The 27,248-nt window shown below is 33.1% G+C and overlaps 3 protein-coding genes and 1 long non-coding RNA gene across 5 annotated transcripts in view; 3 read left to right on the top strand and 1 right to left on the bottom strand.

The window, feature by feature from the left end:
* Positions 1-46: 46 nt before the first annotated feature.
* On the top strand, positions 47-11,405 carry Dbct (Dihydrolipoamide branched chain transacylase E2). Its single transcript, XM_087415116.1, has 5 exons — positions 47-238; positions 4,843-4,970; positions 5,302-5,848; positions 8,090-8,485; positions 8,696-11,405. The coding sequence occupies exons 1-5, from the start codon at positions 194-196 to the stop codon at positions 8,930-8,932; spliced, it is 1,353 nt and encodes a 450-aa protein (XP_087271242.1). The 5' UTR covers positions 47-193; the 3' UTR covers positions 8,933-11,405.
* On the bottom strand, positions 11,076-23,150 carry Lap1 (leucine rich repeat containing protein 7 lap1). The gene is made up of 9 exons (XM_011053574.2): positions 22,995-23,150; positions 22,444-22,579; positions 21,892-22,181; positions 19,712-20,423; positions 19,022-19,212; positions 17,747-18,218; positions 16,414-17,258; positions 15,945-16,016; positions 11,076-15,862 (listed from the first exon to the last, which is right to left on the bottom strand). The coding sequence occupies exons 1-9, from the start codon at positions 23,148-23,150 to the stop codon at positions 15,686-15,688; spliced, it is 3,051 nt and encodes a 1,016-aa protein (XP_011051876.2). The 3' UTR covers positions 11,076-15,685.
* LOC147906922 (uncharacterized) lies at positions 22,055-23,070 on the top strand. Its single transcript, XR_015547946.1, has 3 exons — positions 22,055-22,166; positions 22,307-22,608; positions 22,960-23,070. It is a non-coding gene; the product is annotated as an uncharacterized LOC147906922 (long non-coding RNA).
* Positions 23,151-24,564: 1,414 nt separating the features above from the next.
* Positions 24,565-27,248, top strand: part of LOC105144598 (RCC1 and BTB domain-containing protein 1-like) — a 33,064-nt gene continuing 30,380 nt past the window's right edge. For both annotated transcript variants that reach the window (XM_087415113.1, XM_011053576.2), the window contains exon 1: positions 24,565-24,685. The gene's annotated coding sequence lies outside the window, so the exon portion shown is untranslated. The remainder of the gene's footprint in view (positions 24,686-27,248) is intronic.

Raw genomic sequence — 27,248 nt, 5'->3', positions numbered from 1 at the left:
TCCGCTGTTCCGCTTCGCTTCACTCATAAATATGAACATGCTCCTTCGACCTCACTCGTATCATGAGTCATGATAACTGCCTGCCGATCGGCAACACGAGTATTTCCGAACTTTCGCGATCTGAGTTGTATTCCGGAATTCTCTACATTCTCATTATTGTTTTATATTTCTTCTCGATCGGACGGATCAGCTGATGGCTTTTTCTCTTTCCTGGCGATTGTTGACAGTCGCGCGATTGGTAGGTATTATAAAAATATTATAAAATTACAAAAGTGTGTGACAGTTGCTGGATGTGATAGAATTCTTCTTCTTCTTCGTTAAACTTTAATAGAGATTGCTTCCATATTAAATGTACAGCTGATTTTCAATCTCTCGACACCAAGGAACACACTTCAAGTCGAAAGAAAGTCAAAAGGATTTTATTTTGACGTCTTGAAAGTCAAAATGACGACTTTTGGTTATCAAATGTTACCGTTAAGAATCAAAATAAAGTTATTTTGATTTCTTGTTAACTTCTGTGTGTTCCTTGGGATGTCGCTCCATTATATTGGGCCATCTAAAAAGTATCCGCGGTGTTTTGTCACTAGATAGTGTTGATGGTCAACACATCTAGTGACAAAAAACCGCGAATACTTTTTAGATGGCCCAATATTATTAGAATGCACCACGTGTCGATCGTTGTTATCAACAGGCCGCGCGCCGGTTTGAACTTTGAACACTGACACTGCAACAGTTGAACAGTCACGTTTTGAAAGTGACATTTGCATGACATTATCATAAGAATAAAAAATAAAAAATTCTCTATTAATAGTAGCATTACGTAATTTCAATCATAATTTCTCGCTCAGTAATACAAATGTAACAGTGCAATTATTGACTAATTAATGTGCCCGATAAGTATTTGTAATTGAGCTATGAATTGTATTTATTCAAATTTTTCACATTATGTTTGTATGTTCCTTCAAAACTGTGGGTATTCAAAAATATTTATTCGCAAACATATTAGGATTTTTTTATGAATATTCGAAATGTAAATTAAAAAAGAAAGCGCCAATAAGCAATCGCCTTTTAACTGTAACCAACTTTTTGATGATTCTGAGTGATTAAATAATAATATATTGTTAAATTTTCTCTTTGTAAAATCTGTACTCTTTAGTTGGATCGGGAAAAAAATATAATTATGATAATGAATGGTTCTATTACGTGCATATTATTTTTTTTATTCCTACATGAATGTCGTTTTCTCGAACATAATGTTAATTGGAAAATTGGATCCAACAGAAACATATGAATAACTTAATTGAAAAAAAGAACTTATAAAGTTTAAAGTCTGAATATTATTCCTTTGCCGATTTCACTATTTTTCCGTTATTTTATGCTGACAAAGTAAAAACAGATAATGCAGAATGCGAGTGAATGCGAAATCAAAAGTAGGTATTCATAAAAATATTCATTCAAATCAAACGAAAAGTATTTATTCGTTTCTCGATAAAAAAAAATGTATTTATATTTATATTCATATTATTCATTTATTTGAATTTTGGGCACACATATTTGGACACACTAAGTACATTAAATAATTATTATGTAGGTGCATTGCATTATTTAACATGCATTGCATTATTTATACTGTTGAATGAGAAATTATAACTACAATAATCCACTAATAATTTATTAATTGCAATTATTAAATTATTAGTTAACTCGTGCTGCTATAAAATCATAAGCAAAAATGATCCGAAATGATTATGTAATTCACGGACCAAACTAATTTATGTGATTAATTTTCATTGAATTTGGAACGTTACAGAATTGTTTGAGGTTATATTCGTTTTGCTAGCAAAATAGAAAAATTTTACCGAGTAAATTTGTTCACAGGAACACAGTTGATTTGTTAAAGCAAACAGTTCGTTTATTTAATAAAACAAACAATGTATCCATAGCAAATGTATTTTGCCGTTACAATAAAATCGCGTCGCTGATAAAACGTATGGTCGGTATGAAAATAAACAATATTGGACACTAGAAAATGAAGAAATGGAAGTTTTGTTATATTGAATAATTTGCAATACTAACGAAGCTGTTTCAGTAAATAAAATCGGTTTTCTCAACAAATATTTTTGCCATCTATATAATAACTAAAATTGCCAATGAGAAAATTTATTAAATATTTAATTCATATAAACATCTAAATTTGCTACACATTTAATTTATATAAACATTTAACTATTTTCTGTATCAATAAATCTTTTTTCACTTGGAGAAAATTGGATAGAATATTATTTTTTCTTAATTGAGGGAAAAGTTAACCCGGGAATAGTGACCCAGTTTTTTGCGTAAACGATCGCTGCAATATTTTTTTACACTCCAATAAAAAAATCACTATTATTAACTACATATTGTTGATTGTTCTACAATTTATTAGTATTTAAGAACATTACATATATATGTATGTAGATTTATTTAGTATTTTCTAAAAAAAAGTAAAGAAAAATAAAAAAATAAGTATTGATTTTCAATCAATAAAGAAAACTGGGCTTCATTGATGGGCTTCATTTTCTCGGTGCAAGGATACAAAAATCCCGAGTGATTATTTCTGGGTTAAAGAAAGAAATGTAACAAAAGAGCAGCTTTTAAAACAATAAATCAACAGAAACCGGTAAAGCAATAAATCAACAGAACGAGAGTGAAAGTACATTACTGTAAATACAACAAACTGCCTTCAAAACTATTAAAACCGGAGCACTGTTTGTTCCATTCTAATCGGTTAGAGTATATACTTCAATTAATTATATAAATAATAATTGTTATTTCTATTCTTCACCTTCTTTTTTACTGTGGTCTACTCTATTTTGTCGTATTATTTCACAAGATTTTCTTTAATTTTTAATATCTCGTATTTTTCTTTAGTTTAATTTAATTTACTTCTTATCAGATATGATGTATGTATTTCGCTATTATCCCTCTATAGTTAACGATCAGTGACGGATTAAGCATTTTGCCGCCTCTAGGCACCAACATTTAGCCATTCTCGGACAGAGTTGTTTAAAACTTTTTTTTAAACAAAACATGTTTTAAACATCAGATTAAATTAAACATGCTATTTTTAAAAACAATTTTAAACAAGTGTTTAAAACGTTATTTAAAAAAAATGTATTTTTAATACTATTTAGTAGAGGAGAAGGTGATACTTCAATTACATTTTACACGATAACTTGGTTTACTTAGTTAATAATGAATATTTAAGTTTAAAACTTGACAATTACATTAAAATGTTGTTGAATCGATTCTGGATTCAAAATTACGAAATATTTATTACTTAGGATACTATTAATAAAAATGTGGCGATATTGCATAATCGACGAATCGAAGAGAAACATGGATGGTAATGTAGCCTTCCACAAAAATAGTCTTAAAAAGTTAGTTTTATTTAGAAAATAGTAGTTTGGTTATAAAATTAACAAAAAAGTAGAGTGTATTACATACACATGTATACATATAACTTTATGTATACAAGGTATTTGGAAAATAATGATAAATCTTTTGCATAGAGGCAGAATGGACTAAACTGAGAAGAAAAATCCTCTATCATTTTGCAATTTTCGCAATAATTAACAAGATATTAATTGCTAAAAATTGTCGAAAATTGGCCTTCAATAATTTTTTATTCAAATACTATCAACTTTACAGAAAAACTGCAAGAGACAAAAATTGTTAATTTTCTTCTCATAGAGCTCTAAGAATTTTTTTAGATTTTTTTCAGAATTTTTTAATACTGTTATTTTCTTATGTTAGTAAAAATGAGAAAGTGCAGTACTAAAAAATTCTGAAAAAATTCGTAAAAGTCTACGAAGAAAATAAACAATTTTTGTCTTTTGCAGTTTTTCTGTAAAATTGATAGTATTTGAGTAAAAAAGAGACCAATTTTCGGCAATTTTTATTAATTAATATCTAAAGATATTATCATTATTTAAAGATTTATCATTATTTTTCAAATACCTGTATGTAGGCAGCTCAGCAGTCTATAAAAATATATAACGTAAATTATAGATTAATATTAAAACTACAATTAGTTCAAGGAATAATTATATCTCAACAAAGAAGTCGTGAGTAATCAATACGCATAAAGGACTATATTAGCAAAATGCCATACTATTGTTTAAATTTGCATAACTTAAAATATATACAGTCAAATAAAATGTTAAATAGCAAACGACACTCAAATATATTTATATTCATGTGATAATATGCTCAAGTTTAAGAAAAATGAGGAAGTAGATAATTATAGATTAAAATGTATTTTAGGAACGTTTCAAAATACTTGAAAGTAAAAATGTAGTTTTTTTTTTATTTTAAACATGATTTTTTTTCTGTAAAGCTGTTTAAAACATATATAAAACATTAAAAACATTTTGAACAAAAAAAAACTGAATGTTTATTTTTTAAACACGTTTTTTTATCAACCCTGTCCTCAGATGATTTCATTAATTTATAAATTTGATAAAAGGGAAAATGGATAAAAAAAAAACGATTTATACCTCCACATTAGCTGGTAAAAACATAATCCTTAATGAGTAATATAAACATAATACATTTTTAACTGTATATTTAAAATATCGTTTCTGATGAAAAATATGCTCGGTGTAACTCGTGCAAAAACATTAGATTAACAAATTAAAAATTTATCTCAACTATGTGAAAATTTTCTTCAAAAATTGCCATCCTAGGCAAGTGCCTTATTTGCCTATGCTTGTTAATCCATCACTGCCAACGACGTAATTGTTTTTATTGCTTTTATTGTTGATGAAACTTTTACCGTCGACGAAACTTTTGTTTGCGTAGGCCGAGCGATCGCGCGACCCAATACGACGACTTTTGTCTGTCAGCTCATTCTTGTCTGCCAAAAAAGTAGTACCCTTCAAATTGTCGGACATCGGCGAGGGAATTCGAGACGTCACAGTGAAAGAATGGTACGTGAAAAGTTTGATAAGATCTGCGATAAAATATTTCCTCTCACGATAAATACAGTATATATTAAAAGATGCAACGTTATCCGGCTTTAAATGCGTGGGATCCTTGAAGTTAAATTTCAGCTTTTGAATAATTAGCTTTAAAAAACAATTATTACGTCGACACAATTAACTGAAAATAACAATACCTCATACTTTCAATGTCGACTGGGTAATACTCGTAATTATTTTTTAAAAAGTGGTTCAAGACTTTTTAATAACTCAGTAATTAGCATTTTTTAACCATCCAAAATATTTTCGTCATACTAAATTCGGCGAAACTTCTCCTCAGGTTCGTGAAACCGGGAGATCAGGTGAAGCAGTTCGATGACATCTGTGAGGTGCAGAGCGATAAAGCCTCGGTGACAATCACTAGTCGCTACGATGGCCTCATCAAGACTCTGCACTACAAGATTGACGACGTCGCGTTGGTCGGATCAACGCTGTTGGATTTTGAGGTAGAAGACGACTCAAAAGACGCCGTAAGAGACGATGCTGGCGAGACCGCAAAGAGCGCAGAAAATCAAACGATTGACAATACAGAAAAAAGCGAGAGAAGATCAGATAAGGTGGAATCAGAGGACATCACCTTGAAAGAAGAGAAGGTATTGTCGACCCCAGCGGTGAGGAGGATAGCCAAAGAGAATAACATAAAGCTAACGGATGTAAAAGCGACTGGCAAGGATGGAAGAGTACTCAAGGAAGACATACTGGTACACCTGCAGAACATTTCCACGGATCCGAGAGTTCAGGTGAATGTTCCATCGAGCATGACGGGAAGAATGGTCAATCTTAAAAGATACACGAAACACATGTGGAAAACTATGACGAAATCTTTGGTGAGTCTTCGAGAAGAAATAACTATAATAGAATACAGTTTAACTAATAAATATAATTTTTCAGAGCTTAATTTTTTAGACTTCAATTTTATTTAATTTAATCAGTATCTTATATTCTATTCACTTCGATATTTAGTATTCATTTTATTACTTCTGTATTAATATTCAATGAGATTTTTTTTTATAATACTGTTTGTGAACTTCTCTGTCTCCCATTTTCAATCTCTCAGACTTTTTACAATTAAACAAAATTTAATTATACAATTTCTAATGAAATTTCTTCTTTTTTGTATTCTTTATACAATAACGAATTACGCCGTTTATGAGTTATCTTCGTGCCTTGATATATTAGTAAGTGCTAACATTTTGTGAATTACAATTCACTTCATCAGGAAAAGAAGCAACTTAATACTGAGTCGCTTCTCTAGGGTGGCTCCTTTTTATAGTGAAATATAAGAAGGGTAGAAGGGGAAAGGGAAAATCGCTGAGACTGTGATGAAGGCGATTACTTTCGGCCAATTTCGATCAATTTCCGAAAACCGAAGAATGGTCTTTCATTTACAGCCTTTGTCTCTGTTTACATTATCGGGATGTCTCCCTAGAGTCTTTGTCTTTTCCTTAGAAGATATGAGATGGTCGTTTGTGGCGGCTATTGTGGTCAACATCTATATTTGAGTTACATGACCATCCAGCACAAAACCAATAATCGGCAATAAACTCACTTGTATATACAACATATTAGACGAAGTATCTACAGATAAAACTTACATTTAAAACAAGCCTAACAATAAAACGGTCACAACAAAAAGACATAAATAATCACTTACATGCTGAATCATATTATCATCATCCAACATAAAAATAATCAGCAATTATACATAATAAAACATCATGTCAGACAATCAACATCTGTAGACAAAATTTAACCATTTAAAACAACAAAACAGATACGACAAAAATTATAATACAAAAATATAAAGTATACAATCAGTAGACTTACAAATAAGGCAATAAATTCTGACACAAAACTATCAAATGATAAGGCAGACAAGAGAATCTTTTCTAATCTCACATGTAGAAGGAATTGTATCGGCAAAATCTTAAATAAACACAACATCTGAATCAAACCTGCAAAAAAAGATAAGACAAATGAGGAACTGTAAAGACCAAAGATCTCCACTTAGCTTGGCAGGAATATATAAAATATCTTACTTTTGAAAAAAAAAAGTGTATATTGCACTGTTACCAAGTCTGTTCGAAAGTTATCCCTTATATTGGGATTTTCTCTTCGATATTTTTTAGATGTAATTAAAAATTTTTTTTTTGTATTTATTTTCTTCTCCAAAAGTCATCTTGAAATTCTCCTAAACTTTTTGTACCCCTCAAAAAAAAATCTCTCTTCCGGTATAAAAAAAAAACTTCCAAATATTCTACTAAATTGACAACACTAACATTGGGAAAAAGAGAAAATCTAGGATGAAAAGCACAGTAATGTTAAAGCATACTACATAGTGAGCATTATTCTAACATAATATTAAGACAGGACGTGAAATACTGCTTGATCAAACAATCACAATAGCTATCATCACTTCATATTTTCCAAGAAAATACAGAGAAAATACAGAGAAACATCTCGATAATTTAAACAGAGACAATAGCTGTAACATAAATGACACATGAAAAACATCCTCCTGGTTTTAAAAATTGATTGACCAATAATAATCTTACTACAGTCTCAGCAACCTCTCTTTTCTTCTCCCCCTCTTATATTTGAACATCGTATAAAAAAATTCTTCAGAGAAGCGTAGAGAGAACACATAGAAATAGCTTCCAAAGAGAAACACAGGACGAATTAGAAGAAGAGGGAGGAAAAAACGACATAGAAGTGACAGAGAACTTATTACGGTTTTTGACCTCTAAACTGATGAATTCTATATCGAAGATAAATTGTGTCGTATCCGAGTATTTTATTGAATAGATCTTAAATAGTCCTTTTTAATGTATGAAAAGATTCCACATGAAGGAGATTAAAATTCATATCAAATCCACTGTATTCTCTCCTTGTTAATATTAGTATTCTCATCCTGATGAAATAAATTCACAAAATGTTGACATTTAAGGATGTATCAAAAGACGGAAATAATCAATAAACCGCATAACTTTCTTGAAGAAAATACCTGTGGAAGTCTCAAAAGTTATCCATCAGAAAACAACTTTATCTTTACCATGAATTTTTCACAGACAATACCACACTTCGTCTACAGCGATGAGTGCAACGTGGACCAAGTGATGCGCTGTCGAAACGATGTGAAAGACTCCTTGATGGAACAAGGCATCTCTCTAACTCTTACGCCATTCTTCATAAAAGCAGCCTCGCGAGCGTTGCAGCAGTATCCTCAATTAAACGCTTGGCTCGACGAACAGACCCAACAGCTGCAGCTCTTGGACAATCATAATATCGGCATTGCCATGGACACTCCGGACGGCCTAATAGTGCCGAACATCAAGAATGTGCAGAATCTCAGTGTTTTCGCAATCGCGCAAGAGCTGAATAGACTTCAGAAATGCGGCAGTAAAGCATCGATATCGCATGCCGATGTGAGCTACACGACGTTTACGTTGTCCAATATAGGCATGGTAAGTGTGGACGCGTCAAAAGACAAATTATGATCAGTAAATTATAAATCATATAAATTTGCATATATATATATATATATATATATATATAATGTATATAATTTTACTTTTCGAGTATCCGTTCAATCTTGGCATTCTTCTTCCCATTTTCTTTTTCTTCATCTAAATATTTATTTCCATTGAAATACTGTTCTTTGTGTCGACTTCTAGATTGGTGGAACGTATATGAAACCGGTTATCGTATCACCGCAGGTGATAATAGGTGCATTTGGGAGGGCGCGGAAGTTGCCGCGATTCGACGATGAGGGGAATGTGATTCCAGCCAGCATAATGTCGATTAGCTGGTCCGCAGATCATCGCATCGTTGACGGCATAACGGTGGCTAGATTCTCCAATCTGTGGAAGTACTATGTGGAGAATCCATCGCATCTGATGATCTGCCCTTGAAGCCGTCTATAGATATTTATATACACTAAGGATCCAGATTGGACGTATTATTAATTTCCTACGTATTATTAAAACGAGATTATGAAGATTATGGCGAAATGTTAATATAACGTTGTGATTTTTATATTAATTATTTATATAATCGAAACAAAATCATAAAAGTATAAAGTAATAAACTATTTGATGTCAGAGTCGTTTTCTCATCAAGTAAAACTCATCAAGTTTCGGTACAGGACGAGAAATAAATACTTTCAAATGCCTGACATATCATATAAAATATTAACATAATATGAATACAATAATCGACCTTTTTTGAATAACTAATGTTTCATAAGTTCCATGAAACAACTCGCCTAGTTACATTTATTTGTGCTCCCAATTTAAAATGAGTCAGAATACATACTATTTATACAAAATTCAGTAACCAATTTCAGAATGATTAAGTTTAACGCAAACTGTTGTCGTAAACAGTTTATTTACTAATTCGTAATTTACATTGATAATTTGTCTTTTCACGTGTCTGCACTTACCACGTCTATATTGGACAACGTAAAAGTCGTTGCTCAGATCGGTATCGATGACCTACCACACTCCTGAAACCTGTTCAGCTCCTGCGCGATCGCATTGAGATTCATCTTCTTGATATTTAAAACTATTAAGTTATCCAGAGTATCTATGACGACGCCGATATTATTATTGTTCAGAACTTGCAGTTGTTGGCTCTTCGTTGAATCAAGCGTTTAATTGGAGATACTACTCCAATGCTCACGAGGCTGCTTTTATGAAGAACGGCATAAAAGTTAGAAAGATGACCCGTTCCATCAAGAAATCCTTCATATCATTTCGGCAACATATCGCTTGATCCACATTGCATTCATCACTGTAGACGAAGTGCGGTATACTCTGTGAGAAATTCATAGTAAAGATAAAGTTGCTTTCTGATGGATAACTCGTTGGAAGACTTTCACGTATATTTTCTTCAAGGAAGTTACGCGGTTATCTCCGAGTTTTGATACATTGAGTGTATTAATAATGCAGTTGATTTTTATTTTCAATATTTATATAACTGAGACAAAAATCAATAGCGTTATTAACACTTTTGCCATCTCTCTTTTTTCATAATCTCGTTTTAATACGTAGGTGAATCCATCAAAAATAATCATGGCAAAATAAAAAGAAAAAAAATGTATTGTCGGTTTTGTACATAAAAATTGTACATTGGGACCTAGTTTTTTATGTAAATTTAGCTAGGTAGATATTTAGATAGGTAGATATACGTAGGTAGATATGTATATATACGTATATATAGGCTTAAAATTTGTATAAAATTATAATGTTCAGCTTTAAAATTATGTAACTCTTTAAGTTCCAAAGATTTTTCAAGTTGTGTTTCTATCACACTGAAAATCATTATCTTATGAAAACTATCTTTGTGAAAGAGAATTATGTTCTTTTATATATCGATACGATTAATACGTTTTATATTTTGTACTATATCTCTATTTCATATTTGAGTTCGCCATGTTTTGGTCTACTCTACATTTTTCAAGAAGTATCATAACATCAATCTTGTTAATGCCTTACCTTTCGCATGTAATGCGTACATCTTTGTCTTCATATCCACCTTAATTTTGTTGGATACAATAAAATTGTTATTAGACCTTGAAAAAGCGTTTTAAAAAAATGGATCTTTTACAATGAAATGTAAAGTAATATATGACAGTATTTCTGAAATCAATAGTATTTTATTAAACATGTTGTGTTGTTTCATTAAGATTGTTATTAAATTAATAATATTATTTTCATTTAGACTGCTGCTAAAACATTTTTTTGTGAAAAAATTTTTTTTCAACAATTCAACAAAAAGAAATTTTTTCACAAAAAAAAAATGAAAATAATATTATTAATTTAATAACAATCTTAATGAAACAACACAACATGTTTAATAAAATACTATTGATTTCAGAAATACCGTCATTGAATTAGCAAAATTATTTTCAATTAGACTACTATTATAACTAATGCTGTTAACACGTCATTTTTTCCTGTGCATGTTTTTATGAAACGATCGAAACATCTGCATCTTTTCTTGATGCAGAATTAGTGAAGAGATGCGTGAAATGCTACAGACTTGTTCACACACTTTATACGTAAATATTAATTTATTTATTGCTGCACAACCAACTAGGACTTCTCGTTAAAGGTCAGACATCTTCCACTAACATATTCAAAATGCAATAGTAATTGTATATCAGAAGACGTCCGCGCAGTAGAACGTGAGTATCTGTTTGTACATCGATCACCGTTACAAACTATAAATTATTCATATGTGACAACCATAATTAACGTATGCTAACGAAGTGGTTGTACCGTTCAGAGACAAATCGTTCTTCGGATAAACGCGGACGTCGCGAAACATAATACTTAATAACGCATTGATCGCTGAATCATTAAAAAAAAAAAAAAAAAAAAACTGACACAAAAAATTTGAGTTCGATTCGCTCAGAAATTCGTTCGACACGATAAAAGTAAGTAGAGAATTAAAAACACAAAATATATCGCAAGTAAAATGGTACGACCACTTGATTGCTTTCTCAACGTTTGCTTACATACGCATATAATTAGTCGCTTATTGTATATACACCCATGGGTACAACTCGGAGCTTCAGTCACGCGTTTAATCTTAGATTCGCAATTCACTCCGATCAATAACGATAGCGAGCGTCGCTTATGGCGTTTCCGTGCGGGATCCGTTCATTCGACACATTACCGCGAGATAATTAACATAAAGCTTCAGAAAATATTCTCATCAGAGATCGAATTCACAAACGCGGTTTCAACCAATTTTTATGAAACTTATCTCTATTAATCGCTCGCGGAGGCGATTATTAAAACCACGTCCTGGTCGGAAACGCCGTTAAACATGTAACAGGTATCCAAAAGGTAGTCAGTCTGTTTAGTTTAGAGTAGAGTAGAAAAGAGTACATATGTGTGTTCGTGGTCCATGAAAGTGGAAACTTCTCCGTCAGCCAACACGTACCTTATCCCGCCTCTCTGAATCATTCTAGTACGATTCTTGGGCTGATCAAAAAAGCGCTCGTCCTTGTCTCTTTTTAGAATAGAAAATCGATCGAGGAGACGGGCGAATGTTTTGATCAATCCAAGTATATTCCTTCTATAGGAATTAAATACAGCAACAGAATGAAAAGAGCAACGAGCTAATGCTGTGTGAAACTAATCGAGCGAGAACTTATAAGTAAGAAGAAGGAAGAAATTCGCGAAGAGCCTTCGATATAATCAGATTGATTGGAAGTTCAGGCTATCGTTAACGACACTGATAGACATAAGATGCAACGCAAAGATGAAATTGTCGATATGAGTAGGCGAAGAACACTAATGTTTGTTATCGGGTTTGACTAGGTACGAATAATCCTACTAATTCCCGACGCAGAAATCGAAATGCGAAACGGCTTCTTTGACACGGCTTGCGTAAACTTACCGTAAATCCTTATAATACATAACATCGACGAATAAAGATACAAATAGACAGACACTAACTTAGTAACAACAATTAATTACCTAACACTCAGTCCCAGAAATTCACGATATCTTTCCTCTGTCATCTAACATTCTGATCTTGACATTCTCTTGACAGGACTTCTTGGATTCGCAATAAAAATAGACATCCTCATCCTGATCTCTGATTAACCATATTAAATGGCTTGACGTTAATAATATTAAAAAAATAAATTATACTAATTAGAGATTGATAAACAGAGAGTCATTTGTGTTTATCTAAAAATAAAAGCGATATTCCAGAAACTTGTGGAAGAAATTATTAACAGAGGAAAGATGCGAAATGCCCAGGACATACATAGTCTTGCATTCACACTGGTTTAGATTATAACAATATGCTCAATATATATATAAACGCAACATACATATACATATAACCGAATAACGATTTTTATTTGTGCTACCATTTTTCAGTCCTACACTCTTCTTGCCCTCCTCTCCACCGCGACTTTTCCTCTTATCACTTTTCTTCTATCGATATGACGTAGAAAAACGTCTTATTTCGCCCATCGATCGGCGATATCACGCTCGACTAACAATCGTCGCGATGGACATTTTCTACGAAAGGTACAAGTTTGCTCCTTCAACGGGATATCAATGGAAGAAACGCGAGTAATCGCCAAATTAATCGCGTTCCGAAAGGCGTTTCGTGGTCTTGACAGTCTAAGAACATTAATGATAAAAAAGATCGAGTAACGGTACACGTACACATCCATTTGACATCCTTGAGCACTGGCGCGAATAGGTGTGAAACTTTTATAAAAAATTAACATGTATTATAAAATAACAACCAGCATATACATATCTAATAAAGACACAACTCTCAATTTATAAACATCATGTATATTATCCAATTAATTTACTCATTAATAAAATTCTATTAATCAAATATTTGTCCTTTTTCATTAATAACATGTTTAAAAAAACAAGATATTCTTTTATATGTGTTCTTTTTCCACCTCAAGTCTAAACTAGTGCATAAATTAAAGTGAGACAGGTATAGTTTGTTTTTTAACTTATTACACCAGTTCAGAACTAATTGAGAATACTTCGAAAAAAAAATAGACTATGATCTTCAATATGATAACTGGAAGATTAGTCATATTCTTTGTTAACGTCACGAAAGTGCGCGCCAGTGTTTAAGGATTAATTAACAATCGAACAGCAATCTCTCGCAATACGGGATAAATCTGAAAAAGGACGTAAATGCGAGAGAGGAAGAGAGATCCGTAGTGGATAATACGCCACAATTGTTGAACGTCCGAAGACTGACATCGACACTGACGAGTATAAACATTATTGATATAAGTACGGCACATAGAAGAATATTTTCTTTTCTCCCCTACACCAGACAAGAATGTGATAAGGATCCCATAGAGCAAGGCGTTTTTAATTATCAGTAATCCTGAATGCTCGATTATCTAAAACAGATATCGTTCGAACTGTCATCCCAAAAAGCTACGAGCATTTCGTTCGTAATTGAACATTCAACTGAATATCCCAAGTTCCACTCAACTCGCAACAATCCTATATTCGTTTTTTTTCATAGCATTCTTTGATCGAATTATAGAATTTATAGCTTTGCCATACGCAATAACAACTATTATAGTCAACAACTAATAAAGATCGCAATGCACGACCGGATCACGTTAGAAATTATTTGATTACAACAAAGTATAGCATTATAGGTATTTCCCAATAAGAGTATAGGATGTTTCGTGTAACATTTTCAAAGAACTTCACCCACAAATTCTTCAAAAGTTTTGCAAGCCAACTTTCCTTTAGCAAAACTTTGATCGCAGTCCTCTTTCCTGACTTCATATAATTTCTGTATTTTAGCATTAAAAAAAATAAAGATATTTAATTAAAAATTAAAATGTCAATGTCTCATATAAAAATGTGCTTCTAAATATTTGTAATTTTAAAATTAAAATTTAAATTCAATAGTCTCTATTTTTTAACTTTTTTAATTTGTTATTTGCGCGAACTTTATAATCGATTCTTACATACTTTTTCCATTATTAATTTATTCTAATTTTAAGTTTAAATATAAACTTTAAAACTAGAATTTCCATATTATAATTCTTAATTTAAAAGAATTTCACATTATAATTCTTAATTTAAAATTTTATTAAATAAGATCCTCAAATTAAAAAAAAAAAAGAGTAATTTTTTATCTATTTCGTAAAATTGATAGCTCGTTTTCATAATTAAAAAAAAATCGTGTTTATATTTCAGCGTTCCGCGTTAAGAAAAAAATCTATGTTACGAGTTCGAAGGCGAAGTTCTTGTCGTCGAAACATTCCATGGAAAAATGTCTAACAAATATCTCAACACGCGGGAACAATCGAGAGATTTATTTACACCACCCTGGAATCCATGGGAGCTTTGTCTGGCTCGTCTACAGATAAATTTGTTTATATATAATATATGTATATATTTATATATGTATAGTATATATATCTTTTTTTCTCAATATGTTATGTATATGGATAATAAATAGTACTTTGTTTTCTGGCACATTGTCGGCACTCCCATCGGAGGAGAACGCATATAGATATAGATATATGTAAATCAACTAGTCTAACAACATCATCGTCTACACGCGCGCGCAGATGTGCGTGTCTCGGAATTAGAGAGCTTTCAGGAAAGACATTATTGTTCTAGTCGTAGTTACTCGTGGAGGAGCTACATAAGAAAGCGGGATGGATCCGCTCGTAGATAAGATTGTTTGAAAAATAACATACTTCATTATTATTCTCACGGGGGAGGATCGATCACTTTATCGCGCCGTGTTAATCGCAACGAATTATGTCCTAGTTTGTTTTACACACAATCTTACTCAACACAAATATATAGATGCACGTGTGTATGGGGTATCCCGTGTCTATCCGCGCGAATATCGTCGCGGATTCACAACAGCGCGAGTAATCTCGGCGATATTCACACAGACCGCTCTATCTGTCTCTCTCGTTTTTTCGCGAAAGTGACGCGTTTACTTATCGATTTACAGATTTGATTAAAGAATATATTTAAATATATATATGTATACGTGTATCATAGAGCTATATATATAAAATGTATTCAGTCTGAAGTGTGTAAAGCGATCGTACGCGATCTAAAAGAATTAGAAAAAGTTTTCTTCCCCTTTTTTTGTTTCTCCGAAATAACTTACAATCATTGGTGACGACTTATCATCATAGATACAACAGCACCGGTGGCACGTAGAACGGCGACAGCGTTATTGTGATCTGACTTGGTGAAGTCGATGCCGTCTACCTCCAGGATCTTGTCTCCCGGTCGAAGAGTCCCCTGAGCTGGTCCGTCGGGATTCACCTTCGTCACAATTATTCCCTGCGACAAAAAGATCATGTACTCTTTCATGTGTTTCTTAATACGAATAAAATTCAAATTAAATTACATGAGTAACACATACAGTCTCTGCACCCGCTACCCCGCCAGCTATACTGAAACCGAGACCTGGATTCTTCTTCACTTGAACAGGCAGCTGCAAAATAATGTAAGTACCAAAATTAGAAAAATCATTATATATCCATAACTATTACAACTTGAATTTTATTTTTAATAGACAAATTTAATAGAAAGTTATAAATTTCCTTATTTTTAACACAAGTATAATTTCCAAATTAATCTTTAATCTTCTTGAGTATTTAAATTTGTTAAAATTCTACTTTTCTATTTTTATTTCCTACATATATTTTTATGGCGTTCTCCTGCAGTATGCTATCTAAAAATTATTTATATAAAAATGACACCGCATTTTTCAGTGTATCCTATACAAAACAAAGCAACATTGTAGCGACGTTGCAATATTTGCAATATTATTATATTGTTTATGCTGGGACTCCGTTCTCCATATTTTTCTCGCAAACCAGTCTACCTACCACATTCGCGTTTTTGTGAGGGCCAAACATCCACTTGAATTTCGGCTTCCTCTCCGAGCTCGGCGTCTCGTTCGACGCAGGACTCGTATGCTCCTTGAAGTTCTCGGTGTTGAAGTTTGTGTCGCCTTGAGACTTGCCATTCGTACTATGATTCGATATGTCTCGGCTAGAGTTGTTTTCGCTCTTAGCGACAATGGTAGCGGGAGAAGAGACGCTGAATGCATCGACAACGTTCTGGTTTGTTTGAACGGGAGCGTTCATCCGATCAATGTTCGTCGACGCGTCAGTGGGGACATTGGCATTATCGCATGGACTGTTGCTTGAGGCGTTCCCGTTCGTCAGCTTCTTCGATCGATCGAGTGGCTTCACCACTGCCGATAACGGACTGCGGTACTTCTTCCCCGTTACCGGCGATGTGGGTATTCCAGAATACATGTTCAACGTTCTACTCGCGTCATAATCCTCTCTGGAGACACTCCTACTCGAGCTTGCATCGTTACCTGAGTTCTCCGTGTGTTTCGTCTTCAGAACAGGAATTTTACTCGGCCTGAGGACACGATCGCTCAGTTCGGAATCGGCGTCAGGATCAGAGATCGATGTACAATTCTGGTCCACACTGATCTGATCAAGAGAACTTATCCGCTCGTTATCCATTGGCTTGTCGTTCGAATTAACGAGATTTGTCCGGTCACTCGATGACACGGACGCGCATTCTTCAACTTTCGCCGATTCCGCGTTCGTATCCAAGTTTTTCTGTTTCGTTACATCCGGTAATGGTCCGACCGAATTTAAGAGCGAGTTGAAAGGTAACGAAGGTGGAGCCAAATGCGTATCCGTTTCGATCGCTGAAAAAAAGTGGAGATAAACGTTAAATTTTTATTTTTTCTCTTTAAACTTAAGCCTAAAAACAAAACAGCAGCATATTGATAAAAATATGTGAATAAAAGAAATATTTGCACAAAAATATTCCTGCAAAGTGTTTCTATCACATCATTTGCGTAAAATCATTCCATAAAAGTAAAGCATACTTAATCAATACTTCTTTTTTTCACCACACAGGTGGATTCACCTAACCTTGTTTTTTTTCACTTATACAATTTTACTGATATCTTTTTCTTTTAAATTTTCTTATCTCGTGTCATATTATTTTGTATTGTATTTTATATATTTTTCATATATTCTTTGTTATTTTTATTTTTTCTCTTTATTTTATATTAGAAGACTTGCCTAGAACTATAATAAATCCCATCTATCTATGATTTTGTCAATAAAATTTCTTTTCAATGTCATATAATTTTTAATTCGTTGGTTTTAATAAATAACGATAACGTACGATTATTAAACTGTTGGAAAAGAGCAGCCTTCTTGGAGAACGCTGCCGCGATGTGATATGGTGGCGGAGCTGGTGGTACGTCGCATTTCGGCGCAACAGCTACCCGCGTCTGCTCGCCGTATTTACCGTCCGTAGCGTCGACAGACATCGTCGTTCTATAGGGCTCAATGAACTTCTCGGATTCTACTATCTTTGCCGTGTTCGCCTTGGAGTACTCGTCCGGTTTCCACGTGGAGTTGACGTAATCGGCCACCGTAGGCGCTTTCGTGACGTAATCGGACGTGGGATTGCGGATGTACTTGGCCTCCCGGATGTCCGGGCTTTTTTCCTTCGCTAGTACGGTCTTGTTTGCCTCGTCGGACGATTCCTCGGATACCGAGTGTTCTGCCGCTCCGGGATCGACCGGTCTGTTGTTCTTGCTATAATTCTTCGCTGTGTGACGATCGACAGAGGTTGTAGACAAAGGTACGTTCTATCGAAAACATGATTTATTAGTACCATAAAATTAAACGCACAATTCTTTTAACATGTCTTATTTATTTATTTATTTATTTAAGTAGAAGTTTATTATTTAATGTTTTAAGAAAAAATTTAACATAAAATCTAATATTGTATTACATAATTATTAAGTTAAAAAAATAATATACATAACAGTATAAAGCTTAAAATTTTAATATTTATTCAAGAAAATATATTAAGTCTATTCACTAAAATATTTCAAAATCCTCAAGTTCAAAATAAAAATGCATGAGACAAAGTTGCTCAATTACTAATAGCGAATTCGATTGAGCGCACTCAGTGCGCACTGGTGGACATTAAAGCCGTCATACGCGAAATAACGTAAAGATGTTTATACATAAACATAAAAATCAATTAAATCCTGAAATACTCAATACATTTTGTGCTGTTAGATAAAATATGTATTCTATAATTCGAAATATTTGCATTTCACTTTTGTACTCAAATTAAATCAATGTACAATGGTGTTAATATGCATCAGTGCGCACTAGTTCTTCCAATCGAATTCGCCATAAGAAGAAAGAAAATGGTGACTTCGTTGACTTTAAAAAGATTACTTTAAAATCAGGTCAAAGTTTAAATTTTTTTAAGTTGCTTTTTTATTTTAAATTCATGCGACTAACTTAAACATAAGGATTTTGAGATATTTTAATTAATTATATAATGAAAAATATCATATATCATAAATGTATTTATGGCAAAACAACTGTATTATAAAAAAAAAGTGTGTTATGTAAAAGAGCAACAAGTGCTTACTCTTTGATCATGAATGGACTGATGATGCAGATTACGAGCATGCCTAGCGAGATTGCGTAGCTCCTTGGGGTAAGGGGTCGGTGCTCGATGAAGTTGCCTGGGGACTTCGGAATCTACCTCAGCAGCGAAACATATTCTTTTGCCGTTTCCGATGATCGAACTCGAAATCGGTCCTGCGGTTTGTGCTATTTCTAAAATTGAAATTATAAATATTACTACACAAAGATGCGATTAATGCAAAAAGAAAATATATCTAGAGTAAAATACTGACAAATGTGCGCAATGTTTTTCAACGGAGATATTATTCCATGTCATTTTCTTAATATCTTACCATTTCATTCTTCTTCTTCCTGTCCCTCTTCTACTAGCAGCGTAAATAAATTTCGCATTTTTATTGTTAATTGAAGATGTGCATAAGCCTGATAAAGCGTGTTTTTTATTTGCAATAGTGTAAACTGAGACAAGCAAGAAACTGTTTTTTATTAGTTTAGATATAAACAAAGAAATATTAAAGAATATATAAATAAAGTTATGTTAAAGGAAGAAATGCAAATATTGTTTCGTAAGTTAGTGAAGATCTCCAAGCTATTATTTGTGAAGTGAAATTTGTAAAGAGAGATTAATTGAAACTGAAGTATCAAATAAATTAAACAAAACTATATATTAAAAATGGAAATAATAGGCACTTACGCTCTAAGTCTTGCCGCGGTTTCTGTGGCAGCATAAAGCAGCTCAATACCATCATGTCCTCCTCGCAATTGAACTCCTGCTGCAACGGCACTAATGGTTGGCTTTGATTGTCGCTCAGCCACAATGCTTTCAGGTTACTGAGATTCAGCATGGAGACTGGAAGAAACTTGATGCAGTTGTTGACGAGATTAAGCACTCGCAGCGAGGACAAATGACCCAATTCGGGCGGCACCCGCGTCAGATTGTTCGATCGCAAAGAGAGCAGAGATAACGACGTGCAGCTGCCAATCTCTGCGGGCAACGCGCGCAGATAATTATTGTCTGCGTTGAGACAGTGCAGCTTGCGTAGCAAGCCGATCGAAGACGGCAAGTACTCGAGAAAGTTCTTAGTGATTATAAGCTCCTCTAAGCTCGACATCTGGCCGATGTCGTTCGGCAGTGCGTTCAATTGATTGTCATCGATCTTGAGAGTGACGATCGTGCGCAGATAGCATAACGTGTCAGGCAGTTCGTACATCTCGTTCGAGGACAGATTCATGATCCCGATGTCACGCCAGCCGCGTATCTCCATAGGGAGTGCGTGTATAGCGTTCATCGTGCAGTCGAAGTGGTTCAAGCGGTAGAGCTGCTCGACATTTGCCGGAACACGCCTGATGTCGTTACCATCGATCCATAGTTCCGTGAGATTGATGAGATCTCCAACAACTTCAGGCTGAAAACAATAATATAAATATATAATACATACATAACACATATAACTCTCTACTAGAGATACAAAAATACCATAAAATTCAATCTTACAATTACTTACGATAAAATTGCGGTAAAGTGGTAATTTATTGGTAATTTTGATAAAATTTGTTTCTTATAATTTTATACAAATAGACTGTTCTTTCATTCTTATGTATAAAATTTTAAAATTAGATATTTATTTATTTTTCCTATTTCTATCATTTAATTAATTATTTAATTTATTTAAAATTTAAAATTTAATAACTATAAAATTAAAATCATATGATAGATAAAATTATTTTTAATCTTGTGATTTTTCAAATTACGTGATCTTTTTCAGTAGAGTATAATTTAATCGAAACAAAGCTCACGAAATATAATAAATTAATTAATATAAATAATATATTATTAATTAATATAAATATAATTAATGCAATATATTTTTGTTTGATATATGTGATTATATTATTTTTGTTTTTACTCTAATAAAAACATGACAGTCGCTAAAAAGTAAAATAGCAAGCAAATAAAAGTATTATAATAAGTTTATAAGGTATGGAAAATACCTTATAAAATACCTTAAATATAAGTTTATAAGGTGAATAATACAATTAACTTCTTAATTTTTAAGGACTACTGTACCTGTCACACTTTTTTGTTTTAAAAATTTTAATAAAAAATTTGTTTGAAGTTTCTCTAGTTACTACATACCTATATGGTTTCATAATTATTCTATCAATATGTAATTATGTAGTATCGAAATGAAAATTGAAATTAAATAAAGTGTTTTTCAACTTTTTAACTTAATGACTAAATACTCTTAAATCAAATTTTATATACATATAATATATACTTTATTTTTATAATTTTTTTAAATTATCACTTTATCAGTCTCCATAAATTACTGACTAATTTACCATAAATTATCGAGTAAAATTTGGTCATTTTCATCTCTACCCTCTATATATACTAAAATTGAAATTAAAATTCCTGCACCGAAATCCATATAAAATTGATGGATTGAATATAACTGCTATAAATTTTCTCTATTAATTTTGATAGAAAAGAAACATGAATATTAATAAAAGTATTAATAAATGAACCAAAAAAACAAATAAAATAAATGTTTTAAAGAAAATACAATAAATTTGAATATTTAATTTAACGATTAAATGCATAAAACTTGATGTTTATATTGAAATAAATATGTTATTTTTAAATGTATAATTTACATGTATAATTTGCTTTGTACGTTTTTTGGTCTGTTTATTGAATACCCTTCAGTGCTTTCTGAATACATATATACAACAGTATCAAAAATCATAAAGCAGTCACAAATGTTCTTTCAAAGACAACGAACGATTTTGAGACATTATTCAAATAACATTCGTTTAAAAACATGAGTAAATTAAAAAATGATTATGACTTAATGAAAGATGCGTTCTTACTAGTTCCGTGAAGTCATTGTTGCCAATATCGAGCCTCTGCAAATTTACCAGACGGCTCATACTCTTAGGCAACGTCATCATGTTGTTCTCCCGCAGCTCGAGTGTCCTCAAGGCTGATAGTCGTCCAAAGTTAGCCGGCAAATATTCTATGTATGCGTCATTTATGTAGAGCTCGCGCAAGCCGACGATATGTGTTATAGCGTCCGGGAAACGTTCAAAAGGATTGACACTGATATCTATCGAGCGGAGACTTTTGCACTCCTTTATGCTGTCTGGTAACTCCTTTATACCTACAATAGAAGTACATATCTATACAATCAAATATAAGTACAGTTAATCTATATCGATCATAAAGAAACCTCGTCAATCAATAAAATTGTACCATAAAGCTTTTAGAATATTGTTTTCTTTTTAGGAGTCATATCGTCGATACAAATGTCGTTTTATTCTTCTCTAACATTTGATGAATAACAAAGATCTAAAGGCATTTGTGTCTCCTAAAAGGAAAGCAGGCTACATCTCGCATGCGACAAAAATTGAAGATGTATTTACTGTTCTTGCTGAGGTCTAAGTATTCCAGGTTGATCAACGATGCTATGGCAGGTGGCAACGTAGCGATTTCATTATCGCTAAGCGACAATACTCTCAATTCGTGGCACTGAAATAGCGGTCTGGGAAGATCTCTTATCTGAAGAAGAACGAAAAGAAATAAGAAATGTTGAGTGTGTTGTCATAATAATTGCTTTTCATTTTCACACATAATATTGAGTAATATTGAGTCTAAAGTATAGTGTTTTATGCTCAAATAATAATATCCCTACTTTCTTACTTTGGTGACAAAGTTATCGCATAACAAGGTTTATAAACCTTATGTTTAAAGTGAGTTAATAAGATTCAGTAAAATATACGGCCTTGAATTCATGTAGACTGTAGGTAAAAAACTCAGTTGAGTCTCATTTGTCAGAATAAAAAGGAATTCAATCGAGTCATAAATGAGACATTATCAATGAGAATTATCTGAGCTTTAGTGTACATAGCAAGCAATTAATTATACGATACAATCGACAGGAGATTGGCTCTAAGAAGATGAACGCAGCACTCACTCTATTGGCGTCGAGATACAACTTTTCCAACGTTCTTTCGTAAATGAACACATCGGGTGGTACATCATAGAGATTACAATGATTCAGCTGTAGCTCGCAGACGTCTTCTTCCTGAGCTCTCAGACACGCGGCGCACTGCCACCAAGAGCTACCCATTTCATGTGTGTAAAACTGGAAACGACACAGTCACACATGACATTAATTCTAATAATTCACATATTTCTTAACTATAATAAATTATGTTAGTTAATTAATTTATATAATTTAGTAGTTCAACTTTTAATATATTACAAGCACAAATCAAATAAAACTTTAACAAAACTCCGACACAAATTCAACACCATAACATTATTTTTAAAGAATTACAAATTTAAATCGACATTCCACACATATCTCTCTATTTTTATAGAAAGTCTTTTAACTTGTCATCCAATAAACTTGTTTGTTTAATTATGTATTAAAACTTTTTTAAATTTTTTAATCTAATTTTTCAATTTCACTTTCATTATTCATAATAAATTATTATTACAACTCATTTAGTAATGATGATTCAGATTAGCAATGATAATTATTCAATCATACCTAATTAAATAAGTGATTATTTAATAATAATTTACTTGATATTCAAATTAATTGAATTATTAGATAATACTAATTGGAATGTCAAACAAATTATGTATAATTATATATAATCATCATTTAAACATGTATTACAAATATTTATATTAAATATTTATATTAATAATAATTATTTAAATAATTTTTATTACAAATCATACTTTTTTTACACCAAATGTATACCCATTATATTAATCACAACAAATAAATTATATCACATTCCCAAATGAGGCATCGTGGAAAACATCAGGAAGAATCATTATACCTGTGGTGGTCTCAGGAACGATCCAGCCGCGCTCCAAGGTGGGGCAGATCCCACCGCTCGCGAAAACGTCGTCGCCGCCGTCGACGACGACGACGATGATCCGCGGGGACGCCGAGCCGCCGCCGCAATCTCCGGTCGCCGATCGCCGTATCACCGCGTCGCACCGCCGCTGCGCCGCGGGCTGCGACCGTGGATCATCGCGTCGCCCGCGAGTATCGGCATCGCCGGTATAAACAGTGGCCTGGCCGACCTGGCTCGTCCTGGGCCCGCTGTGCGAGCGAGCTTGTGATCGGCACGAGGATCCGCAGTGATCGCCGTGAAAGCCTGGCGTTGTGGTGCGAATGTGAGACGCCGGCGCGAGGAACGTCAAGAGATGATACGTCGGCGCTTCGCTGCCGCCGTCGCCGCCGCCGCCGCCGTTGTCGTTATTCTCCTCCTCGTCACCGCCGCCGCCGTCGTCCTCGTCAACGCTGTCGATCTTCTCACGCGCATATCTCACTCCCTCCTCATTGTTGTACGACGTACGGCGCCGTATACGCCGACCGCGGGAATCCGTGTCTTCCGAGACGCAAATGCCGATGGGATAACGATACTGTCACACCTCTCACGTGAATCCTACCGAACTTCGTAAGCTACCGCAAGAGCGGTCAAACACCGCGCGAGATTACAATCCGAATACTCCAATGATCGACGCTGAGTCGAGGCCGATTACGAAGGGCAAAGAACGTAAGGGACAGAGGTAGGGGAACGCGCGATGGAAGAGGCTAGAAATGGCTCAAATGGCTAAGGACTGACGTATGTACAACAGGTCTGTTCGAATTATTTGCACTTTTTGTACTCAACATCCTCGTTTTCTGTCACTTCTACTGCCCGAATATCTATTTAGACCTGGGGATCGATTCTGTATTTTCAAACAAAGTGAAAATTACAAAAGTGAGCGAATTTACTAGAATACTGATAATTTCATTGGTCAACACCTAGTAAATTTGCTTGAAAATACAGGATCGACCCTCTGTTCTTTTTAGCTGAACTTTTTGCATGGTTCATCTTTGGTTGCGTTCGCTTCACAGCGTTTGTGTATAAATTGTCCTTGTTTAATATTTAATAAACAATAAGGATAAAACGACACTTAAAGCGTTGTAAGCACAAAAGCGAACACAACTTTTAGCTAAAAAAACAGAAAACCTTTTATCCTTTTTATCTCACTTCCGATCTCATCAACTCCAATTAATCTAAGGATCGATTCTATATCTTCAAATAAGATGAAAATTACAAAAGTGAGCAAATTTACTAGATGTTGACCAATGAAATTATCAGTATTCTAGTAAATTTGCTCACTTTTGTAATTTTCACCTTGTTTCAAGATACAAAATCGATTCCCAGGTGAAAATTACAAAAATGAGCAAATTTACTAGATGTTAACCAACGAAATTATCAATATTCTAATAAATTCACTTACTTTTGTAATTTTCACCTCATTTCAAGATACAGAATCGATCTTTTAATTGGTTGATTGTTACATTGGAATTGACCAATCGCATTTGCTGTTCAGCAGAATTGACCAATCACGATTGACACTTAATCGACTGATTAGCTTGAGTGCAAAATTCTTTGGGGACTTGAAGCGTTGTGAATTTTGTAGAATTTCTATCAGATTTGAAGATTTTTCTTTTTACCGCGAGATTTTCTAGGGATACAAAAAGAATTTAAAAGAATTTCCGGATGAAGAGGACAATACAAAAAAGCATAAATTACAATTCAAAAGATCGAAAAAATTGCAATATAAAGAATAATTTCCGAACAGACTTGGCAGCAATAATTTAAAACGCGAACAGATCTTAAGGTGCTTTTTCATGCTGATGTTCGACGCTTGTTTTTAGCGTCAAAATATTGGGTCATCTAAAAAGTATCCGCGATACTTTGTCACTAGATATATGACCATCAACACACATCTAGTGACAAAAAACCGCGGATACTTTTTAGATGACCCAATAAATCACGTAATAAAAATTGATAAAAAATGAAAAATAAATTACGCGATAAAAATTAATCAAGTGTCAATTTTGATTACTTGATCTATTTTAGCGCTGAAAATGAGAGTCAACATGAAAAGGCATCTTTAGGAAAAATTCAAGGTTATTCTAGGAGGAAGTCGATAAAGACATCTGGTAACATCGTTCGGATGGCCCTTTTCAAATTTCTTTCTATTCTACTGCTATATTGTTATATTGTATTTATATATTCCATTCTCTTAGATATGTCTGTATGAGAAGTTTCGATAAACTTTCGACAACTTTTGGCGAAAACTAGGTTAAAGGTGAGGTTAAGATTAATATCTAAAAAACTTGAATGAGTAAAAATAATCAAAAAAGAATCATCAGAAAAAAGTATAAATTTTATTTAAGTCATGGCTAGATGAGAATATTTGCAAAGATTGATTGATTTCTCATCCTACAGAAAATGATTTTTACTATGTGTATATATCATCGATAATTGAGTATTTAACATTCTATTAACTATTGATAAAAACATTTCATATAAACTAGTTAAGTCCAATTTTATAATATATGCGTTTATGAGACATATTTAATTGTGTCAATGGACAACATGGTATATGACTTGAGGTAACAATACTGCCGGTTGCTTGGGGATCGAAGATACAATCCCTACACTGTATCCAATGAAGATGGAGGCCCTGTGCAAAAAAACTGTACGTACATTTGCATATGGCAGTGCCAGCATGGACCTCATGTTCTGTCATTTACTAAAAAAGGAGAAGCTAGAAGATTGTGTATATATTAAGGTGATCAACTTCTTAAGGGAAAGAGTATTAAAAAATATTTGTTGTAATTTAATTTTCATAGATAAACATTTTTAAAGAATTGGAAGTGAGATACATGGACAATATTAAATTATTATATTTGTAAGTAATTAATAACAATATATATTACATGAGAGCATAAAATTATATCAAGATTGCATTTTATTTTTTTAAATTATATTTTTCTACTGAATGTATTTTATGAGTACTACTTAGATTTTTAATACATAAACTGATTCATAACTCTGCGAAAAAAATCATAGAGACCTCAGTTAATCCGCGTTGTTCTCGGCTCAAAAAGTCCAAATGAGCTTTCATTCACATATCATTTAAGATTCCCCCCCCCCCACTCTCTCCAGAAATGTTAAGGTGAGTGTTTTTGAGATTCAATGATAGATTTTACGATCCTGTTATATCCCTGTAAATTTCAATTTTATATCTCGAATTATTCAGAAATTATACAGGTGGCCCGAGATTTTTAGCGGACACTGTATATTATGCAATTTCAAAATAATTTTTTGTCTATTGAAAAACTTATTGGTATCTTTCC

This window comes from Acromyrmex echinatior, chromosome 17 (genome assembly GCF_024713525.1).
Source record: "Acromyrmex echinatior isolate Ae372 chromosome 17, ASM2471352v2, whole genome shotgun sequence".
NCBI lineage: Eukaryota > Metazoa > Arthropoda > Insecta > Hymenoptera > Formicidae > Acromyrmex > Acromyrmex echinatior.
The sequence above is the reverse complement of the archived record's forward strand: the minus strand, read 5'-3'. Positions and strand labels throughout refer to the sequence as shown.